General features: G+C 44.5%; 1 protein-coding gene across 1 annotated transcript in view; it reads left to right on the top strand.

The window, feature by feature from the left end:
• Nucleotides 1-15,908: 15,908 nt before the first annotated feature.
• SWAP70 (switching B cell complex subunit SWAP70) overlaps nucleotides 15,909-22,743 on the top strand; it is a 52,707-nt gene continuing 45,872 nt past the window's right edge. The window contains exon 1 of the mRNA XM_065403873.1: nucleotides 15,909-16,007. Within this exon, the coding sequence (XP_065259945.1) occupies nucleotides 15,909-16,007 (99 nt within the window). The remainder of the gene's footprint in view (nucleotides 16,008-22,743) is intronic.

Raw genomic sequence — 22,743 nt, 5'->3', positions numbered from 1 at the left:
TTAGGATGGGACGATTCAGTCGTGTAAAAAAACTCACCCCTCCCCCACACCCCCTGCCAAATCTGTTGTCAGTACTAGCACTCCCACTGGTACTAGATCAACAATCTGGAATTTCTGAAAATTGTTACTGTGGCCAAGGCACAAATTGCTGTCAGAAGCCCAAAGTAACAAACTGAAAAACCAGAGAATAAAATGTTCTGTAATCTTCATTTTAGGTGTTACCTGAGACAACAGCAAGTAAACATTTTTCAGATAGGAATGTTTTTTAAATTGACTATCACATTAATCCTCCCATGAAACTGAAACTGAAAATATTGTATGTGGGACAAAAGATCTAGAGACCAATGTGACCTTTTCACATTATGCTTTGATGCACCCCAGACCAGCAATCCCAAACACAAAGAAATAAAGCAAGACATGCATGTAGGTGGTCAATCAAAATATATAATAACCATGAATCAGTTAAATCAGCAACAGTCTGAACAAAACCTAACAGTCCAAATGGCAGGTAGGTGTAGCAGCAGGTCCTGTGTAAGGGCACATACCCAATGCTATCTACCCATACAGACAGGAGCAGGGACCAGGAAGCAATAAGCAGGAAGGCAACACACAGACACCAGTCATCTCACACACAGGCAGATTAGGTAGCCTGCAGCAACACCTGCTGGTCAAAGCAGTACATTTGGTTAACAAAAGACTGGAGAGGATTTGGGCTGAACTAGAATAAGGCCTGGTCCACACTAACCCCCCACTTCGGACTAAGGTACGCAAATTCAGCTACGTTAATAACGTAGCTGAATTCGAAGTACCTTAGTCCGAACTTACCGCGGGTCCAGACGCTGCAGGCAGGCTTCCCCGTCGATGCCGCGTACTCCTCTCGCTGAGCTGGAGTACCGGCGTCGATGGCAAGCACTTCCGGGATTGATCCCAGAAGATCGATCGCTTACATCCGGACCAGGAAGTAAGTATAGACATACCCTAAGTTTTTCTTTTTCTCTCTAAAGGAAACACTAAACAGAATTTATGGGCTTGAGACAGGAGACTTTCTATAGCATGTTGAAATGGTTTTGTCGTGTTTACAGCAGCAGTTAAACTTTTTTCAGTACCAGGTTTGGGGACTCAATGACAAGGGGGTCAATTTCTAAGGTGGATAGGGGGTAATGGGTAATATAAGATTACACCATTTATGTGGACTTGCATACAAACTAAATGTTTTATGGATTCCCCCCCCCCCTGAAATATTCCTATAACTACCCTTGATCTACAGCCACTGCTCAAAAGGAGAGTGAGGTCTGAGTGGCAGGACTAAATCAAAGGCAACTGGAAAGACTGGCATGAGAGAAGTCCACGTTAGAATACAGAACCCTCATTCTTGGCTCCAGCTGGGGTTTGGGGAGAGACAATCCTAAAATACCTTTCTACTTCCCTGATCTGGGGGCTAATTCAGTCTCAGGTGTAACTTAGGTCTGGCCTACACTTAAAATTTAGGTTGACATAGCTACAGCACCCAGGGTTGTAAAAAATCCACCCCCCGAGTGACAGAACTATGACGACCTAACCCACTGTGTAGATGCAGTTAGGTCAACAGAAGAATGCTTCTATCAACCTAGCTACCATCACTCAGGGAGGTGGAGTTACTGCAGCAATGGACAAACCCCTTTTGTTGCTGTAGTCTGTGTCTACACTATAGAGATTATGCTGGCATGCCATTATAGTCCCCATAGTGTAGACATGGTCTTAGAAACAGTCTAGGGTCCAGAGCAGTGGTTTTCAATCTGTGGTCTGCGGACCCCTGGGGTTCTGCAGACTGTACCTAAGGGGTCTGTGAAAGGTTGTCACTACCATAGAACAGTGGTTCTTCTTCGAGTGCTTGTTCATGTCAATTCCAATCAGGTGTGCGCGCGTTGCGTGCACGACAGCCAGAAGATTTTTCTCCTAGCAGTATCCGTAGGGTCAGCCTGCGCGCCCCCTGGAGTTGCGCCTACATGGCGTCCAATATAGGGCCCAGCCGACCCAATCCCCCCTCAGTTCCTTCTTACCATCAGTGATGTCTAGCTGGAACTTCCCTCACTGTTGCTTCAGCAAACTCCTTTAGCAGTGCCCCATCATGATTTGTATATAGTTAGTTTCTTAGTAGTAATGTTAGTAGTCCTTTCTAATAAGTTTCTGTGACTGGGGTACCCCCCTGCCCCGTTTCTCCCCCCGACACCAGGGCATGCCCCAGTCTCGGGTTCAAAGCTTGTGAAGACTGCGGCAAACTTATGCCCAAGAGTGACCCACACACTTCTTGCTTGAAGTGCTGGCTAAAAAGACAAGTACCTCATTTGTAAAGGGTTTCGGCTGAGAACCCTTAAGGATCGTGAGCAGAGACTCAGAATTATCCTCATGGAGGCAGCCCTCTGCCTGCAGTCCGACTCCGGGCACCAAGAAAGGAGGCCAAGGACTCCCGGCACCGACACATCACCGAACATAAGACTTCTGGCAGGCACCCATCTTTATCCCTGGTACCCCAGAAGGAAAAGAGGCAGGAGAGAGGGCGCTCTCCCCCCCAAGCCTAAGGAGTCAGTGGCAGGGAGACCTCAGCCCACCCAGCCTGCTTTGGGCCCGGCAGCTCCCAGGGGTTCATCGACTCCTGCCCAGCAAGTGGTCCAATCGAGTCCGGCCCACTACCGTTCTCTGAACCGTCATGGCCGGGACATTCAACTCCCCTCCACTCTGGAGACCTTTGAGGCGGCGCAAGACCTTATTCGCCTGATGGCACCGCCTTCTCCAAGGAGGGATGAAGTACTGGTGATAACCCGACCGCCTATGCCATCTGGGGCAAGCCAGCGATGATGTCAGGCCGTTCCCCATCTCCGGCGTGCCACTCCCCAGTGCCGGCTGCCCATGAGGGGGAACCGCACCAGTCCCCAGAGGCTTGGCACTGCTCATCGGCACCAAACAGTACTGCTCCTCCGTGGTCTTTTTTGGAGTCCTATCGCTCAGATAGATCCAGCAGCAGGATGTCTAGATCTAGGTGACACCACCAGCCTCCTCTGACGCCGTGGCCACCTCAATGGCAACCACCAGCTCAGTGGCCCTTTTGGACTCCCTGGCCTTACCATCAGGTCCAGGATCAGAGCCAGGCGTTGAGATCCAGCTTTCGGAATCCTTCGCCCCTGCACAGCAGCTGGCTCCAGGACTATCTTCGGTGATGACACAGGTGCCTCCACTTACTGCTCTGATCTTGGCACTGGCAATCTTAGCAGCGGCTACCTTGGCACCATCGGCACGCCAGCCCCACAAACAATGTGACCCTCTCAAAGCTGAGGGCAGTGACCAAGGCCAGGTGCCCATGCTGTGGTCCTCCCCAGATGAGGCCGTTGCAGGCACTTCAATGGCCCTGGCCTTGGAGGATAGCAAGGTCCTGCAACAGTTGTGCAGGGTGGCCCAGAACCTGGGGATCCAGGCAGAGGAAATGGTAGAGGCTGCTGATCCCATGGTGGACATCCTCGCCCCCTCTGGGCCCTCGCATATTGCACTGCCATTCATTAAAACTATAAATGAGACCACAAAAACTTTGGCAGACTCCGGACTCTTTGCCCCCTACAGTGAAGAGGTATGGGAGAAGCTATTTCATCCCCTCAAAGGGGTACGAGGATCTCTATACTCATCCTCCACCTGACTCCTTGGTGATGGATGCGGCAAACCAAAGGGAGAGCCAGGGGCTTCAGGGACCCTCCCCTAAAAGCTGGGAGGTGAGAAAGGTAGACGTGTTCAGCAGAAAAGTTTACTCAACCGATGGTTTGCAGCTTCACATTGCAAACCAACAGGCCATCATTCGTAGATACTCCTTTAACACCTGCGGAGCGATGGCCAAGTTTGCCGAGCTGCTACTACCAGACTCCCGCACTGAATTTACTGCCTTGGTGGAGGAAGGCAAACTCATTGCTCGGGCCTCCTTGCAGGTGGCTCTTGATGGCACGGACGCCCAAATCATGGCTACGGGAGTGGCCATGAGAAGGAGCTCTTGGCTCCAGGTCTCTCGACTACCTCACAAAGTCCAACAGACCATTCAAGACCAACTCTTTGAAGGTCCAGCCCTGTTCTCTGAAAAGACGGACAGGAGACTGCACAGTTTAAAAGACTCGAGGGTCACCCTCAAGTCCCTGGGCATACACCCCCCCGCCACACAGCGCAGGCATTTCAGGCCGCAACCTCCTCTGCGGTTTTACCAGCAAAACCGACAGAATGGTTCCTGGAGGAGGAATAGGAGTGGCAGGAAGAGGCCGCACCCGTCCTCAGGCCAGGGCTCTGGTCAGAACAAGCCTTCCTCGGGCCAGAAATAAGCCTTTTGAAGGTGCGCACGAGGACGGTGCACCAGCTCAGGAACTGGATCCACCCCGTCTTACCTTCTCATCATGACTATCCCCTTCCTACCCTGCATGGGCCGGTATTACTTTGAACTGTTGGGTGTATGCACGGTAGAAAGGGGATACTCCTTCCAATTCTCGGCCCTCCCGCCTTTCTACCTCCCTTCCCTCTCTCTCTTCAGGGACCCCTCTCCCGAGCCACTCCTCATACAGGGAGGTGCACTCGCACCTATTGCTGGGAGCAGGGGAAAAGGTTCCTCAGGAGCTGAAGGGCAAGGGCTTCTATTCCCAGTATTTCCTAGTACCAAAAGCCAAAGGCGGGCTTAGGCCCATCCTAGACCTATGAGAACTCAAGTTCTGCATGGTCTCTTTGGCCTCCATCATCCCTTCCTTGGATCCAGGGGACTGGTATGCTGCCCTCGATTTGAAGGACGCATACTTTCATATAGCAATAACTGCACCCCACAGAAAATATCTCAGATTTGTGGTGAGCAACAACTACCACCAGTTCATAGTCCTCCCATTCGGTCTGTCAGTGGCACCTCGAGTGTTTACCAAGTGCTTGGCAGTCAGGCTGTATTCCTGCACAGGCGACAGGTACAGGTGTTCCTGTACCTCGACGACTGGCTCATCCAGGGCTGCTCCAGGTCTCAAGTGGAGGCACAGGTCGACTTCGTAAGAGCGACGTTCGATGAACTGGCCCATCTTCTAAACAAGGGGAATCAACGCTGTCCCTGGTTCAGAAGATAGTTTTTTATAGGGGCAGTACTGGACTCGACACAAGACCGGGCATACCTCCCAGAAGCAAGATTTCAGATCCTCGGCGACATCATTAGAGATCTCAGGCAGTTCCCCACCACCACAGCAAGGAATTGCCTGAAACTTCTAAGACACATGGCTGCCTGTACCTACGTAGTACAGCATGCCAGACTCAGACTTCGAACCCTTCAGTTGTGGCTAGTGTTGGTGTATCGGCCAGTCTGGGACAGCTTGGACAGAATAGTGACCCTGCCTCGTCCTGTGCTTGATTCTCTCCTGTGGTGGCTTGGCCCACAGGTGGTATGTGTGGGGCTCCCTTTCACCAGCCCTCAGCCGTCTCTCTCACTAGTGAAAGATGCATCAGCCTTGGGCTGGGGAGCACATCTGGGGGACCTCAGGACTCAAGGCCTCTGGTCTCGGGCAGAACTCGCCCTCCACATCAATGTCAGAGAGCTCAGAGCAGTATGCTTGGCATGCCAGACTTTCCGAGCCCACTTAACAGGGAGATGTGTATCGGTTATGACAGACAACACCACGGCGATGTTTTATATCAACAAACGGGGGTGCACGCTCCTCTCCCCTGTGCCAGGAAACCCTCATGCTGTGAGACTTCTGTGTAGAGCATGCTATACACCTGCAAGCATCATATCTCCCTGGGGTACAGAACGAGTTGGCGGATTATCTCAGCAGGTCGTTCCATGGCCACGAGTGGTCTCTATGCCTGGATGTTGCAAACTCAATCTTCCATTGGTGGGGCTTTCCCCAGATAGATTTGTTCACCACACGATGCAACAGGAAGTGCCAGCAGTTTTGCTCCTTCCTGAATCACAGCCCAGGCTCCATCGCGGATGCATTCCTACTTCCATGGGGAGGCCATCTACTATACACTTTTCCATCCATTCTGCTCGTTCACAAGGTACTCCTCAAGATTCGGAGGGGACGAACTTCGGTGATATTGATAGCTCCAGCCTGGCCCTGCCAGCACTGGTACATGTTGCTCCTGGAAATGTCCATGTTAGCAGGAGTAGAACCCCTTGCCCCTATTTCCTCATCGCCAAGGGTGGGCTCTGGCCTATCCTGGATCTGCGAGACCTCAACACATTCATAAGGAAAGTGAAGTTTTGCATGGTCTCCCTGGCCTCCATCATTCCTTCCCTGGGGACTGGTACGCCGCCCTCAACTTGAAAGATGGATATTGGATATTAGGAAAAACTTTTTCACTAGGAAGGTGGTGAAGCACTGGAATGGGTTACCTAGGAGGTGGTGGAATCTCCTTCCTTAGAGGTTTTTAAGGTCAGGCTTGACAAAGCCCTGGCTGGGTGATTTAGTTGGGGATTGGTCCTGCCTGTCAGAGTATTCCGGCAAGAAGGAACTGAGCAGGCAGCGGGTTGTCAGGGACCAATATACACTGCCATAAAGGTGCCACTCAGGGGTCTCCACAGCTGACCTGATGGGTACCGCTAGGGAAAAACCTTCCAACAATTGTGCACGCGGTGCTTGCGCACACCTATTGGAATGGACATGAGCAACACATCTCGAAGAACAACAGTTACGAGAGGTAGGTAACCATTTTTTCTCTTGATTTTTCCACCTATATTCTGTTTGCCTTTCAAAGTGAGATGGAAGATCAAAAGCAACATGTATATTTTGATTATGATGATTGGAAGGGTTTTCTGGAACCTCAAATTAATAACAAACTATTGATGTACTACTTTTGAAGATGGTTCGATATTGATCTAACTGATTCTTTACGAGATTTTGGAGGGAGCCAGCTATAACTTAATGTCTGTTTAATGCCGTTTTGTTCCACCTAGAGTACGAGCCTGATTTTACAAGGATATACACACATGCTTAACTTTACACACTAAATTAACCTCATTGATGTCAGTGGGACTACTTGTATGTAGGACCTACGCTACACACTGGTTTTGTACTGATTTGGCTTTTTTAGTTAAGGGACTAATTTTTTTACTGAAATAATTAAATCAGTACAGCGCCTAGTATGTATGCAATTATATCTGTATAAAGTAGGGCTGGCAAGTGATTAAAAAAATTAATCGCGATTAATTGCGCTGTTAAACAATAATATAATACCATTTATTTAAATATTTTTGGATGTTTTCTACGTTTTCAAATATATTTATTTCAATTACAACATAGAACACAAAGTTTACAGTGCTCACTTTATATTTATTTTTGATTACAAATATTTGCACTGTAAAAAAAAAATAGTATTTTTCAATTCATCTCATACAAGTACTGTAGTGCAATCTCTTTATCATGAAAGTTGAACTTACAAATGTAGAATTATGTACAAAAAAATTAACTGCATTCAAAAATAAAACAACGTAAAACTTTAGAGCTTACAAGTCCACTCAGTCCCACTTTAGCCAATCGCTCAGACAAACAAGTTTGGTTACAATTTGCAGGAGATAATGCTGCCCGCTTCTTGTTTACAATGTCACCTGAAAGTGAGAACAGGTGTTCACATGGCACTGTTGTAGCCAGCATCGCAAGATATTTACGTGCCAGATGTGCTAAAGAGTCATATGTCTTTTCATGCTTCAACCACCATTCCAGAGGACATGCATCCATGCTGATGATGGGTTTTGCTCGATAACTATCCAAAACTGAGTGGACCGATGCATGTTCATTTTCATCATTTGAGTCAGATGCTACCAGCAGAAGGTTGATTTTCTTTTTTGTGATTTGGGTTCTGTAATTTCCGCCTCAGAGTGTTACTGTTTTAAGACTTCTGAAAGCATGCTCCACACCTCACCCCTCTCAGATTTTGGACGGCCCTCAGATCCTTAAACTTTGGGTCGAGTACTGCAGCTATTTTTAGAAATCTCACATTGGTACAACCTTTGTGTTTTGTCAAATCTGCAGTGAAAGTGTTCTTAAAACAAACATGTGCTGGGTCATCATCCGAGACTGCTATAACAGGAAATATATGGCAGAATGCGGGTAAAACATAACAGGAGACATACATTTCTCCCCCAAGGAGTTCAGTCACAAATTTAATTAACACATAATTTTTTTAACGAGCTTCATCTGCATGGAAGCGTCCCCTCTGGAATGGTGGCTGAAGCATGAAGGGGCATATGAATGTTTAGCATATCTGGCACCTTGCAATGCCTGCTACAAAAGTGCCATGCGAACGCCTGTTCCCATTTTCAGGTGACATTGTAAATAATAAGGAGGGAGCATTCTCTCCCGTAAATGTAAACAAACTTGTTCGTGTTAGCGATTGGCTCAACAAGGAGGACTGAGTGGACTTGTGGTTTTACATTGTTTTGTTTTTAAGTGCAGTTATGTAACCAAAAAAAATGTGCGTTTGTAAGCTACACTTTCACGATAGAGACTGCACGACAGTACTTGTATGAGGTGAATTGAAAAATACTCTGATCACTTTTACAGTGCAAATATTTGTAATAAAAAATAATATAAAGTGAGCACTGAATACTTTGTATTCTGTGTTGTAATAGAAATCAATATATTTGAAAATGTAGAAAAACATCCAAAAATACTTAATAAATTTCAATTGGTATTCTATTATTTAACAGTGTGATTCATCACGATTAATTTTTTTTTGAGTTAACTGCGATTAATTGACAGCCCTAGTATAAAGGTGTCTTGTACCCAGTGAAGCTTATTCCCCTAAATTTACTGGGGAAAATTTACCTCTTCTAATTAATGTCCTAGTCCTCTGATATTGTGCATATTAATTAAACACCCAAATTGTTTCCTGATTCAAATGAAAGCTACAATGACACCTAATCTCAAAGTCTTGCATGTTTCATTTTATTTCTGTTGTGGAGAGAGGAGGAAGCAGAGCTGAGGCAGTTACGAGTTTGAGAAGGTTGTGTATGGTCATATGGATCTGGGACTGTGAGTTGTTGGAGTGTCTGAATTCTTTCCTTGATGGCAATCTAAGCAGCCAATGCCAATAAATAAACAGTGACAATTTTAAATGTATAGTGTGTCTTCCGGCTGGGAGCTGCCTGACAAATATTTATTATTTGGTTAAACAAAGAGTAATTAAGCTTCTAAAACAAAGTAATTGTGACCTCCTATGGCTGAGCTCAGCAGGGTCTAGTCAGAGCTTCCTCCTGAAAGTCTGAGTCACTGTAAGAGACAATGAGCCAATTTTCCCTCCCTGTGCCCCTCTCCCCCGTCCCATTTTTAACCACCATGAGCAATCTTGTTCAGAATAAACACAATTTTTTAAAAAGTCCTCAGAATTCAGAAAGGTACCATCTGTATAATGTCACCACTGTCACAGAGCTTATCACATACATAACATTATAACAGCAGATTAGTTTGTGGACCAAAATGATGATTATTTTTAATTGTTTGCATGTGGCACTTTACAGACATTGTCAAATGGGCTTCAATCTTACCTCTACAATTTTGACATCTAGATTTTTGGGTGCACCAACTCAGATTAGTGAGCTCAAACTGAATTTGCATGAGCCAAACCTAAGTAATCTATTTGCTCACAAATTGGGGTTTTAGTGTGACAAAGATTTAAATGCAAAAAGGGCCCTTGCAATTTTAGAGGCCTCTTTTGAAAACGTGTCTAAATAAGACTTTCTCTACTACAAACTTACACTGTTTTAACTAAATTTATTTTATTAAACTGGTGCAAGATTGGGTCAAGACATACTAATTTAATTTTAAGAGTGTCTTAGTTCAATCCTATAAAAAAGTGATAAAGTTAAATTGAAGTAAACCACTCAACCTGGAAGTAGTGCATCCAGACACAATCTTGTACCTATTTAATAAATGGATTTAAAAATACACCTTTAGTTAAACCAGTGCAAGATTGTGCAGACAAAACCTTAAGTATGCTATGGCCCAATTCAGCAAAGCACTTAAACGTGTGCTTAAATGTAATCATATGAGAAGTCCCATTCAATGGGGCTATTTATGTTCTTAATGCTAAAGATTTGCTCAAATGCTTTGCTGGATCAGGGCCTCTTTTGGTTACAATCAGGGACAAAGAAGCCAATACAATATTTTGGCACAGCCTGCAAAGATTTTCTCTAAACTGACTTTCTCTGGGGATTTTAATATTATTTCATTTTTTATTATATTGTTTGTTTTATATATACGATGCCAAAAATTAACTCACCTTTGTGCAAAACATGGAAAAAGATAAAGTTCATGCAATGAGGAGATTCCAGTCTAATTTAGACAAGGCAACCCACATTTCAAATGAAACATATAGCACAATACTATAAATACAGATTAGATGAAGGGGAAGGTTGCAATGGGCGTAAGCTCCTGGTGAGGAAATTGGGAAACACAAGAGCACAGCTATGCTCACAATAACTTAGAGCCATTTTTATATTTTAATACCAGGTGTGACAGTAATACTGAAGTAGAGTAATTCAGTAGATATATTTGTTAGATTATTCATTGATCTGGCTTGACTACTCCTCATGGGTCATCTTTGACAAAACTTCACAAAATCCACACTGTGGGAGTCTAACCTATTTTAAAAATAACAGGAGTACTTGTGGCACCTTAGAGACTAACAAATTTATTAGAGCATAAGCTTTCGTGGGCTACAACCCACTTCTTCAGAAAGCTTATGCTTGTTAGTCTCTAAGGTGCCACAAGTACTCCTGTTATTTTTGCGGATACAGACTAACACGGCTGCTACTCTGTAACCTATTTTAGCTGATGGCACTGTAAACCTCATATTTACCTGTGTGCATTATCAGCTATCCAGTTAAGATTATTCAGTAGACTATTTGCATATACAAAATTTGCAGTTTGATTCCTGTTTAAATAAGTAGAACAGTTATGCTCAGCTACACAGGAGAAATACATTAACTAGAATCTAGTTACTAGATGCTTCTGGTACCATCAGCAATTAACAGTGTTGGTATTTAAATTGTCATGATTAAATTAACCGTTAGAGTTAACACCTATTGAGATTCATAAAGAAGTTCACACTAGTGATCCATCCATCCTGGGGGCAGAGCCTAATCACCAGAATTTGTGGATTCCAAGACCTTGGATAAAATAAGCAAAAAAGGTATTGCAAACAAACAAACAAAAAATGTTTTGTATTGCTTTTTGAAGGTATTCTAGGTTAACCCCTGGATCATTTACCATGTAACAAAAAGAGAGACCATTGCATCTCTATTTAGTTAAAAAAACAGCAAAACATTAAACTCTACCTTGCTTTTAAACTGCAAAGCTATTGAAGGACAAAATTATCTTCTCAAATCCACATGGTGTATCTAGACCAGGGGAGGGCAAACTACAGCCCATGGGATGGATCCGGCCCGTCAGGGCTTTCAATCCGGCCCGCAGGATTGCCAGCCCCGTAGCTCAGCGGGGCTAAGGCAGGCTCCATGCCTGCCCTGGCCCCGCGCTGTTCCCGGAAGTGGCCAGCACCACGTCCCTGCGGCCCCTGGGAGAAGGGGGCCAGAGGCCTCTGTGTGCTCCCCTCACCTGCAGGCACCGCCCCCTGCAGCTCCCACTGGCCGGGAACGGGGAACCGCAGCCAATGGGAGCTTCGGGGGTGGTACCCGCAAGCGAGGGCAGCGCGTGGCAGAGCCACCTGCCCCACCTCACCCTCAGGAGCCACTGCTAGACATTCTGGCCACTTCCAGGAGTGGCGTGGGGCCAGGGCAGGCAGGGAGCCTGCCTTAGCCCTGCTGAGTGCTGCTGCCACCCTGGAGCTGCTCGAGGTAAGTGGCGCCGGGCCAGAGCCTGAACCCCTCCTGCTCCTGCACCCTAATCCCCTGCCCTGAGACTCCTGCCCCCCTACCTTGAGCCCCCTGCCACACTCCCTCCTGCACCCCAACCCCTTGCCCTGAGCCCCCTCCTATACCCCAACCCCTTCCCTGAGCCCCCTCCTGCACCCGAGCCACTTCCTGCACACCACACCCTCTCCCATACCTCGCACTCCCTCCCGCACCCCAACCCCCTGCCCCAGCCCTACATTCATGGCCCTGCATACAATTTGCCCACCCCTGATCTGGACTCTGACAGTTTGCTCTCCATTGTGATTAGAGCTAGCACATGTAAGTCTAACCAAGCTGGGAATTACACCTCCCAGCTGCAGTGTCACGTCCCATAAAAAATGTGCCACTGTTGAGAATATTCCAGGTTGTGCTTCCTTTAGTTTGAATGAGCATTTTTATGAGAGATCCTCCATCTGAAGACAAGCTCTGTGTGGCTTGAAAGCTTGTCTCTCTCACCAACAGAAGTTTGTCCAATAAAAAATATTACCTCACCCATCTTGTCTCTCTAATCCTCAATTACTGGAATAGGTGCAGGAATTCAACACAGTAGTGGTATGCATACAAATAAACCAAGGTCACTTTTAAATTCAAGTGAGTATTTGTGACAATTTGTGTGCAATATTCATCCAGCTCTGATGTGACATTCCTCCTTTCATTTTGTTCTACTTTTCGTATCATGAGCCAACCAAAAATTATTTGTTGGCTTTGATAACAGACTAAACTGCACGGTAGAAAAATATACCCTATGGCTGATACTTCTTTTACCTTGCTGAATATAGCATTCATAGACTTTAAGGTCAGAAGGGACCTTATAATTCTTGCCTTCTAAAAAGTATACAGATTAATTATGCAGATCTTGGTATCATTAGTGACATTGCTTTCATCTGTACTGACGATGCACATAGCTTTTGTTCTTTCATTGGAAAATTCTTTTTGCATAAACTGAATCTGGGAACATTACTTTGATGAGCTTTGTGAAATGATCAGTAAAACAAGTATGAATTTCATGTTTTGCCTAATGATGGCAACATAACACCTCAGCGTCAGTACCTTTTTTGTTTACATATTCTTAAACTGATTTTAAAACAGCATTAAGGAAAGAAAAAGCCTGCTCCTGCTCCATGAAAGTCAATGGGAGTTTTGCCATTAACTTCAATTACATTAGGATTGGTCCCTTAGATTACACTGGAAAAATAATGGCACTGCACAACTTGCAAGTTTTGTCATCTCCAATTGTTTTTTTATGTTGGTGACGACAGGATTATCGACATAAATATCTTCATATCAGATTGGACAGGAAGCATATTCCTCTACAGCTTTGTTCTTTTATTGCATGTATATTTCACAAAAGTTCATCTTTTTGTCAAAAATCAAGTACATTTTCAGTTTGATATGATACGTCTCATGTCTTTGGCACACTTGCACAGGAAGGGGTAGGCACACAGATGTGCCTACCCACATCTGTACCCACATCTTTTCTATCTCCAACTTCTATATCTTTAAATTCAATTATACTTTATTGGCATGAAAAAAGAGACAGGCTTTCTCAAGTATCTGTCAGAAGTAAATTAGAACTGGTAGCGTTAGGACTACTCGCTTGAGGTTTGAAACCCTGTATCCGTTTGTCAGCAGGGTCCATTCTGGATGTGCTGGCAGATTGCTACATACAGCAATGCCACCACTGCCAGCATCCTGTGATCCGCACATACCTTGTTTTATAAGACATGGAGTCAATTTCTTTGGCACAATGAGCTTTTTTACAAGAACAAAACTGCCCCCATTGTAGATCTTTTCCCTGACTTCATGGGAGAAGATTCAGTGTCAGTTCTGCCCCAGAAGTAGCTGCATTTTAGCTGTGGGAAAAGGAATAGCATGAGCCCTATTTACAGTTTGTATTTCAGTTTACTAAGTGGTTTTAGAGCCTTTGGAATGAAATACACTATATCTATGTAAGTTATTTATTTATTTATGTGAGAATGTTCTCGGCTGCGTACATCAATTTCCAGCAAAGAAAGTGGTTCATTGTGTAAATATTTGGCAGAGGCAAAGTGCCATTAGAGAGGGTTCCTTAAAGACACTCATGCATAGCCACAATGTAATAAATGGATAAACATAATAAATGAGTTCACAGAAATTATATAATAATGCTTTCCCCCACCCCTTTGAAGAAAATAAATAGAACTTCTGCCTTCTTCCTTGACTCACACTTTGTCTCAGCTGTCTATACCTTGGCATTATTCCAGACTCTCAGCATGCCTTATCCTTCTTTATTTGCAGTTCTGCCTGTCATCCCCTCAAACAACACTGCATTGTTGCCACAGAGCTTCATCTCCATCCATGCCTTCATTTCCTCTTGCCAGGATTATTGCAACCCCCTTCTCTTTAGCCTCTGCAAATCCAGTCTGTCCAGATGCCAGCAAGTGCAGAATGCTGATACCTCTCCCTTCCCAGACATAAAAAAATGTGAACATCAAACAATGCTATTGGCTTCTTGTTTATTTCAGGATCCATGTAAAAAATGTCCTTATTTTAAAACCACCAATAGATTTATTTCAGCCTACCTCGCTGACTTTGTCTCTTTCTACTGTCCCCTCCTTATACTCCATTTACCACTGGCTTCCTCAGACAATATCACTGTTATCAGTCCAAAAACTGCCACCATATTTCTCATTGATTCACAATCTCATTTCAAATGCCACTCAAGCCCATCTTCAAAGACCACTCAAAAGTTGCATGCCCTATAGAGTTAGTGTGTATGTAAAGGTCAGACAAAGACATGTGGAATCATCAGGGCTGTTTTAAAATAGTAACTTAGGAGAGGGAGTTGCCTGTTGGAGATGCACTGAAATCTGTATAAGGCCAATTTGAGACAGAGCATTAGGTGCTAATCAGTTTTGACAGAGGGACCCCAGTACTAACATTACCATGATTTATTTTTAAATTCCACTGGCAACACTCATTTAAAAACATAAAATAATTCCTGAGCGTCAGGCCCCAAAATTATTAGATTTCCCCTTATTAGCTTGAAGGCCTTACTCCTAAAAACACTTCCACATATGCTTAAATTTACTCTTGTGAAAAATCCGACTCGGCTGCTAACAGTTACACAGATTGGATCAGGTGCTTTGTTGGAGCAAGTGGACTAGGTGAGTAAGGGTAACGAGTCCCTTCTGAGGAGAAGGGACTCCTTACCTTAAGTGACCAAGTGAGGATGTCTGAGGCAACAGCCTGGGGCAGGGTTGCCTTGTACAATTTTTAATTCTTAGCCTCAAAATGTGCTGTCTTCTGTAAGCTAGAAAGAACGTTTTAAAATACAGCTATATGTATGCACACAGTATCCATGCTTGTATGTGCTGCAGAGGGCATGAATGGAGGGCACTAGAACACCTCACTAAGGTACCCACTACCCGTCCCAGGGGACAAGGCAGAGTACCTGCAATGCAGGTACTTGTGCCCTAGGAGGGGTCAGTGTTTGACCCTGTAAAGCAGTTTGGGGCTACATGTTTCGTTTTAAAGACATTACAGAAAACAAGGCCCTGAGCCTGCAACCACTTCTGCCCCGGGACAGCGTCACTCCCCGCACATTGCCCCTGGGCGGAGCGTTGCCAGGATCGGGGTCTCACGTTTCACTGTGATAATTACCGTGGAGCCTGAGCCTGCCGTGCGGCCCTGCAGGGCAGCTCAGGGTCGGAGGTCAGGGTGAGGAGGGCCAGGGGGGATTTCGCCTTTCGGGGGCCGGTTCCAGCCCGCTGCCGGGGGAGGGGTGCTGGGAGCAGGGGCTGGCCCAACTCGGGGCTACTTTACGCGAGGGGTCAGTGAGAGGTGGAGAGGGGCGCGCACGATCCTCAGCCCGCGGCTGTCCAGGGCTCAGTCACTTCCTACTGCCCCGGAGGACGCAGCCCTGCCCCGCGCCTGGTTGGCTGCCGGCGGCGGAGAGGGGTGGGGTGATGCGAGCTGCAGCAGGGGACAGGGCGGCTGGAGCGCAGCGCTGCTGGAGCTAGCGGAGTGTGCGGCTGGGGGCAGGCTGGCCATGGGGGGGCTGAAAGAGGAGCTGCTCAAGACCATCTGGCACGCCTTCACCGCCCTGGACCTGGACCGGAGCGGCAAGGTCTCCAAGTCCCAGCTCAAGGCAAGTGCGGGAGGGAGCCTGGAGACCCCAGCTGGTCTGGGGGGCAAGTGTCCTCCGCCCCACCCCGGGCGCAGAGCTGCTACTGGCGAGAGGCCCCGGGCACGGGGCAGAAACAGGGGCTTTGCTGGCTCTTGCCCTGGGGCCTCCTGGCTGTGATTCCTTCCTTCTCTCTCCCCCCCGCCAAGAGAGAGCAAGAGGAAGGAAGCAGCTTGTGATCATCCCAGGGTTGCTGCTGCTGGGGAAGCAAAATCAGCAGCCTGTCTTTTGTTCCTGCTCTTTACAGGGGTGGGGGTGGAGAGCCGGAGCCTGTGAGCCTCCCGCAAAGCCCTGGGACAGTTGTCTCTGGGAGGCTTGGTGCTTTGGCTCCATTGTGGTACTGCTGGATACCCCGGTCAGGACAGCGTCAGACACATTGACACTCTCTTGGGATAGCCCCAAAATGGTAGGGTTGACTTTTGAACACAGGGAGGGTCTGAAAACCTTCTGTCCGGACACACACTTGGTCTGTCCTGGAGATAGTACTTTGGTGTCCATCTTTGCCACCATATAACTGTGTAAAGTCACTGGGGACCCCTGGGAATAAAGCTATTGGTGCAAAATATGCACCCCCTATGTCACCATCTTCTCTGTGAGCCATCCAGTTCCCATCATGTTCACTGGGCAAACAAGGGTAGAGCAGAGCCCTTTCCAGATTGTTTGAAGTGCTATGTAGGCCACAAATTCATTTTTTCTCCAGTACTGTTCCCTAATTTGATGTGCAGTGCCCTGGGTGTCGAGCTGTTACATATGTGTGCATGTGGGTCCTGAAGTTAAAGCAGTTCTCTTGTCATGGAGGGTGCTGACGCTTATTTGATTTCTGGCCTGTAGGTGCGCTTACACAAACCCATCCCTCCAGTCATTTGCCTTGAGTATCCTTTTCTGCATGGCTCTCTTGTAGACTAGATGCAAGGTCCCAAACAAAGGAATTGACCCCATTCAAGTGGAATTTAGAGTCTGCCAAAGGGAGAATGAGGTTTTACAGCGCTCTCTTACTTGAGTGTAAACAGGAGAAGTAGTCAAGAGGCTCCAACTGTGTGATTTTTTTTCCAGTTTATGCTCTGAAGTGTTTGTACTTAATAGAACTCGCACAGCTTGTGGAATCTGATTCCATTCTGGCCATGTTTCATAGGACTATCTTCGGCTGGGAATAATGGGAAGAATCTGTCTAAATACACGTTTCAAATAGGACTCTACACCTGTTGGCATTTCAGACAGTAGATCATTGTATTGATCACCAGGTCAACTGTAACCTCTGTAGTCACTGGAGAAAACATGAGGACTGTCTCTCTTCTGAAGGACAGACTGTCTGTCCTTAGTACAGTGGGAAACCCACAGTCAGCTTCAGTAGGTTAGGGATACAAACATTCTAATTTATCAAGGCTCTCATTTTTAAAAAAACAATCTTGTTTGTTTTCCTGCCACCCTACCACACCCTGCTATGTTCTCTCTTGATTTGCAGGTTCTGTGCAGTCTCTGTTTAGTTAGGTTTTGCAGTAATTGTTCCCCATTACTGTAATTACCGTGCCTTGAGGGTATGAGGAAAGGTTGACGCTTGAGAGTTTTATGAAATAAATGGTTGGTGGTCAGCTTTGACAGTTCCCCTTAGTGTCCGCGTGTTTGCTGTGGCTTAAGTTAACTTTAATTCTCTGCTGTGTTACCCCTCAACCCCACACAAGATTTTCCTAAACCTTTTTGGTATTCGTAATACTTCTGGAATAATTTTTTTTAAATAATAATTTTAGTAATTCTCTAGATCAGTGTTTCCCAAACTTGGGACACCGCTTGTGTAGGGAAAGCCCCTGGCGGGCTGCGCCGGTTTGTTTACCTGCCCCGTCCGCAGATCTGGCCGCAATTCACTGTTCCAGGCCAATAGGAGCTGCTGGAAGTGGCGCGGGCCGAGGGACGTACTGGCCAGTGGGAGCTGCGATCGGCTGGACCTGTGGACGGGGCAGGTAAACAAACCAGCCTGGCCCGCCAGGGGCTTTCCCTATAAAAGCGGCGTGCCAAGTTTGGGAAACACTGCTCTAGATGATAGGAGCATAGCATTGATCTGCTGTTTTGATTGCAAGTGGATTATACCACCATTTCTGAAGAACTCGCGTTCTAATTTCTTTTCCCAGCTGGTCTGTTTGCTCCACAAATTATTATTTTTTCAAGGCAGTACAAACATAAAAATAATCCAGTATAAGAATGAATGTGTTTTATGCAGCAGAGGCCCAATTCCGAAGGGATTTATTTTCTGCACTGGTCTTAATTTAATGGAAATAGAAAGTGATAGAGACAGGTATGTGGGTCCTTTCTTCCCCCTCTGCATCATTTGAAGAGGAGTCAAGCCCCTGGGAAAAACTGGGACCCATCAGGAGAGAGGCAGTTGTGTGAGATGTCCCTTATCCCTTTTCTCTTAATTACTTAATTCCTTTGTACATGATATCTGTACAGCCAACAGGTAAAGACCCTAGGAGTGAGTGGGGATGATATGGGGAACAGCCACACTATATGGGTATTACTGACTAATTTAAGCAAAATCAGTCCTCTTTTGTATTTTAAAGTATTGTGCATTGATTTATTTGACCAATATTTTCTAGTATTTCTGCAGTTATATTGATTACCCCATTCTTTTACACATCAACAAAAATTGTAAACATTTATGATGCTTGTCTGTTCATAAATTATACGTTAAATATAAACATTGCTCTTGTTTTGTTTATATATTGCACCACACCCTTTCAAATGCCACTATAGCAAAATTACAGTATAATTTTTGTGGAAGCAATTACAGCTTTATTTTACTATTGTGGTTTTAGTATGAGCTACATGCAGGCATATGTTGTACTATTTTTAAATCTTCCTGTTGGTTTCATTTTTTTGTACTCTTCAGTTTCTAAATTTTTTTTTTTTTTACTAAAATGGTGTGTCTTGGTGGTATGAATAGTAAAGATACTTTCCAAAAGTTTAATGTAGCCTTTGGACAAATCTTGCAAATGCTTACTACTGGATTTCTATAAGACTGCTTACAGCAGTAAGCATTACATGTGGTAGTATGTTTGAGAGATTGGAACCTTAGAGATCATGCAAGCCAAACCCATTTTTACACAATATATGAAAAGTTTTTTGTATTTCTTCCTAATTTTCTCTATTTGGTGGTGGACTTACTTAACTATTGACTATTCACAGTTTTGCTGTTCTTCCTTGTTTGCTTCTCGTGGCCTACATTTTCAAAAGTGGTTTGGGCATCTCAATTTTTGGGTCCTCGACTTGACTCCTCTGATTTTCAGAAGGTGGGGTGACTGACACTCTTGGAAAATCTTGCTTTTTTCAGGTGTGTCAAGGTGTGTGTCCAAAAAGTGAGGCCACCAAAGTCTCTAGTCACTTTTGAAAATTTTGGCCAGTGTGCTGATCTGCAGGGTGATACAGGGTTAGGATAACAGGGCAGAAACGAGAGAGGGAGATGTAAATTATAGAACTTTAGTTTAATATCCAAGTGGAGAAGATAAAGGTGGCTCATCTAGAAAAAGTGAGCAGTATGTAGTTGGTCATTATAATGAGAAATTGTTACTTTATTATATTCACTGGAATGAATTAAATTATTGGTCTCCCTTGAGACTGGAAACATCACTGCAGCCATATCTCTACCAGTACAGAATACCCTTCTAAACTCAAGTCTCCCAACTGTCAGCATTATACCCTATATTGAAATACTTTTTTTATAATTTGTATTAGCATAGTGCCTAAGAGCCCTAGACCTGGACCAAGACACCATTGTGTGCTGTACAAAACCAGAACAAGGAAGATGAGACGTAAGATGATGTCCAAACTCTCAACAGTTTTAGCTCTGTGGATAGGAAAGGCCATATCTTAGAGATGTTATGCAGAAGAATCTTAAGGGAGGACCTAGAGGGAGATCTGAATTGAAGATGATGCCCAGGTTATGGGCCTGAGTGATGTCCAGGATGCTGGTAATGTCAGTGATTAAGAAAGGAGACCGAGGGTGGGAGCATGTTGAGCTGGACTGATGGCAAGATGTCCATTAGGAGATGTCAGAGAGACAGTCCAAGAATATCTCGAAGTGACTTTGTACAAGGCTAGTACATAGAATTGTACAGTTCCATAACTGTTTTAAACTCTTAAAGAAAAAACCCAACCCCACCCTCTCCTAAAAGATGAAACTAGTACTGAAGAAATTATCAATATCCTGTGCAGTGCAAGGTTGTTACTCTTAATGGTCCCATTATTATTTTGGCTGATATACTCTTTTATATGGGGCAGTTAGTATCTGATGAATAAGTTGTTGGAGTGTTCCTTCTCTTTCTGGGGGACCGATCACCTATGGGGCACTCTTATGCTTGCAGTTCAGCATATGTGTAAGGGTTTGTGGGATCAGGGCCTAAGTAATTCCAGGAGTTGGAGCAGTAGCACAGACAGAGATGTGTTAGAGACATAAATGCCAAGTGAAGCAACTTTAAAAATAAAAACATGATTCAGAAGCGTCTAGCAAAGTCTCATGAAGTTTTCAGGACCTTAGTGATCCAGCCTTTGGCTGGTGTCAGTTACTGCAGGGGTTTGCAGCTTGCTCCACAGCATAGCAGAAAGATGAGTTTCTGGCATAGAGCAAGAGACTGGTTCTGGCATGCAGGTGGATTGTTAATTGTGGCAACAAGAGCATAATAAATGCTGAAAGAAAAAGTTGCTTAGCAACCATACGGGCACTAGAAGAATGATCCTTACTGGTGGAAATTTTCTTCACGGTTTAACTGAGATTCTGCAGTATAAGGGGCTTTTTAGTACCTTAAGCTTGTGCTCAGCTATTTTTTTTTACTATTGATCATCAAAGTGATGCTTTAGTGGATAGGCATTTTTAAAAAAAAAGTAAGAACTCATTGCTGAGTTTTCTAAATTTACTCTAGATACCAAGAAAGGCAGTTGGCTCTCTGCCACTTCAAAGAATGGAAGACTTTGGAAGGCAGCAAGGAATTTCTTGAACTATGAAAAGAAGGAACTGAGCATAATAGAGTCTCAGATAAGGCAGATTTTCAAAAATGATTGAAAGTAGAATTCTTTCCTGGTATCTGGTTCCAAGTTGTTGAAACTATCCAGGGTTTCCTTCAGCCTTTGGGCATCAGTAAGCCCTCAAGGGGGAGAGCAGGAGAGCTAGGCAGATGACAACAAAGTGCTGCTTTTATTGAATATTCCTTAGTTGTTCTTAATGGTAACCTTGTAAATGAGCACATTTTTTTGGAATGTTCTGGTTAAGTGCCTTCTAGTTGAAAAATTCTGATCAATTTATTCCTTTCCCCTAACTCTCATAAATACATAGGTAACAGGAGGGAAGCCTTGATCAGGGGATGAAGGAGCACTGGTCTCTTTCACTGCATTAGCAGGAGATGGGGGGCTTTAGTGTTTGGAATAATTTGTTTGGTGAAGGTAATTTTTTAAATTGGAGGGGAACAGCTTGCTGAGGAGGGCAGTATGTTTGTGTGTCTCTCAGTTTTTGTTTTTGTTTTGTTTTGTTTTGTTACATCATCGTCCCAATTCATAGGGTGTCGTGAAAAGGGTAGAGTGAAGGGGAATGTTTGTTTTAAAACTTCCCATCACTGGAATGGGTGGGTATTTTAAGAGACTCCAGAGGGCCATAGCATCTTCCTCCAGCATACTGTACTTCAGTACAATATAGCCAGTGTGAGGCATTATGCTTAGGATAAAATTTTCAATAGGATCTCAACCTGGCATCTAAAACTATATCTCCAATATTTATTCATCCGAGTTCTTGTACATAGTCTGAGAGCCGGCTTTGCATGTGTTTTTGCAACTTTTGCATGAATAGCTGAAAAATGGTGCAAATCACAGTCTGAACACAAAACGTTGTATATACAGTTTTATTATCTGCTTTGGAAAACTTGGCAGTTAATTAAAATGGCAGGCAATAGAGAGCAGTACCTATTTCTGTTCTCTTTAGACTTCTTTGTTACCCGGCTAGGTCAGATTAAATTATTTTGTTTAATTTTAATGTACATGTGTGAAGATTTTGTTTTCATGGAAGTGTTTGTGTGCTTTTGTAAATTAAAAGGTGGTCTTGGTAGGATTTCATGATAATGCTGATACTTTGCTATGTTTTTTATCATAAGAGCAATGGAGCAAATTTGAATGTCATCGGATAGGAAAGAAACCAGAATGACTCTCCATTGAATCTGCAACTTAGATACATTCTTCTTAGCTGACAATTCTGAAGATTTCAAACCTATTTCCACTTATTCTGGTTTTGCAGCTACCCCATTTTCAACTGCTCTGTGCTAACACAGATATATTTAGCTGTCTATAAATATCTGTAAACAAATTTGCAGACTTTCTCCCTGTCTCGCTTTGTTCTGTTTTTTAGATGTTGTACTTGCCCAATGAACAAAGAGGACCATTACATACATACATCTCTCTCTATATTTTGTGTGTGTGTGTGTGAGCCACCAAATAATTTCAGTTGCTATCTTTTCTCACAACTGGGTGGTTAGCTTTCTTTTATGTAGGCAGGATCATTTTTTTTTTTTTTTTTAAATGCAAGTTGTTGTTTTTTCTGTTTAATTCCTCTTGTCTTCATTATATTGTTTCTCCGACAGCACACTGGGAAAAGAATTTACAGTTCCAATCCCTTCATAGATAAGTAAGGTTAAATGCTTAACCCAGTTTCTGTAGCTGTATGGGGTACATA

This window comes from Emys orbicularis, chromosome 4 (genome assembly GCF_028017835.1).
Source record: "Emys orbicularis isolate rEmyOrb1 chromosome 4, rEmyOrb1.hap1, whole genome shotgun sequence".
In the NCBI taxonomy this organism is placed as follows: domain Eukaryota; kingdom Metazoa; phylum Chordata; order Testudines; family Emydidae; genus Emys; species Emys orbicularis.
This window is presented reverse-complemented; position numbering and strand designations above follow the sequence as displayed.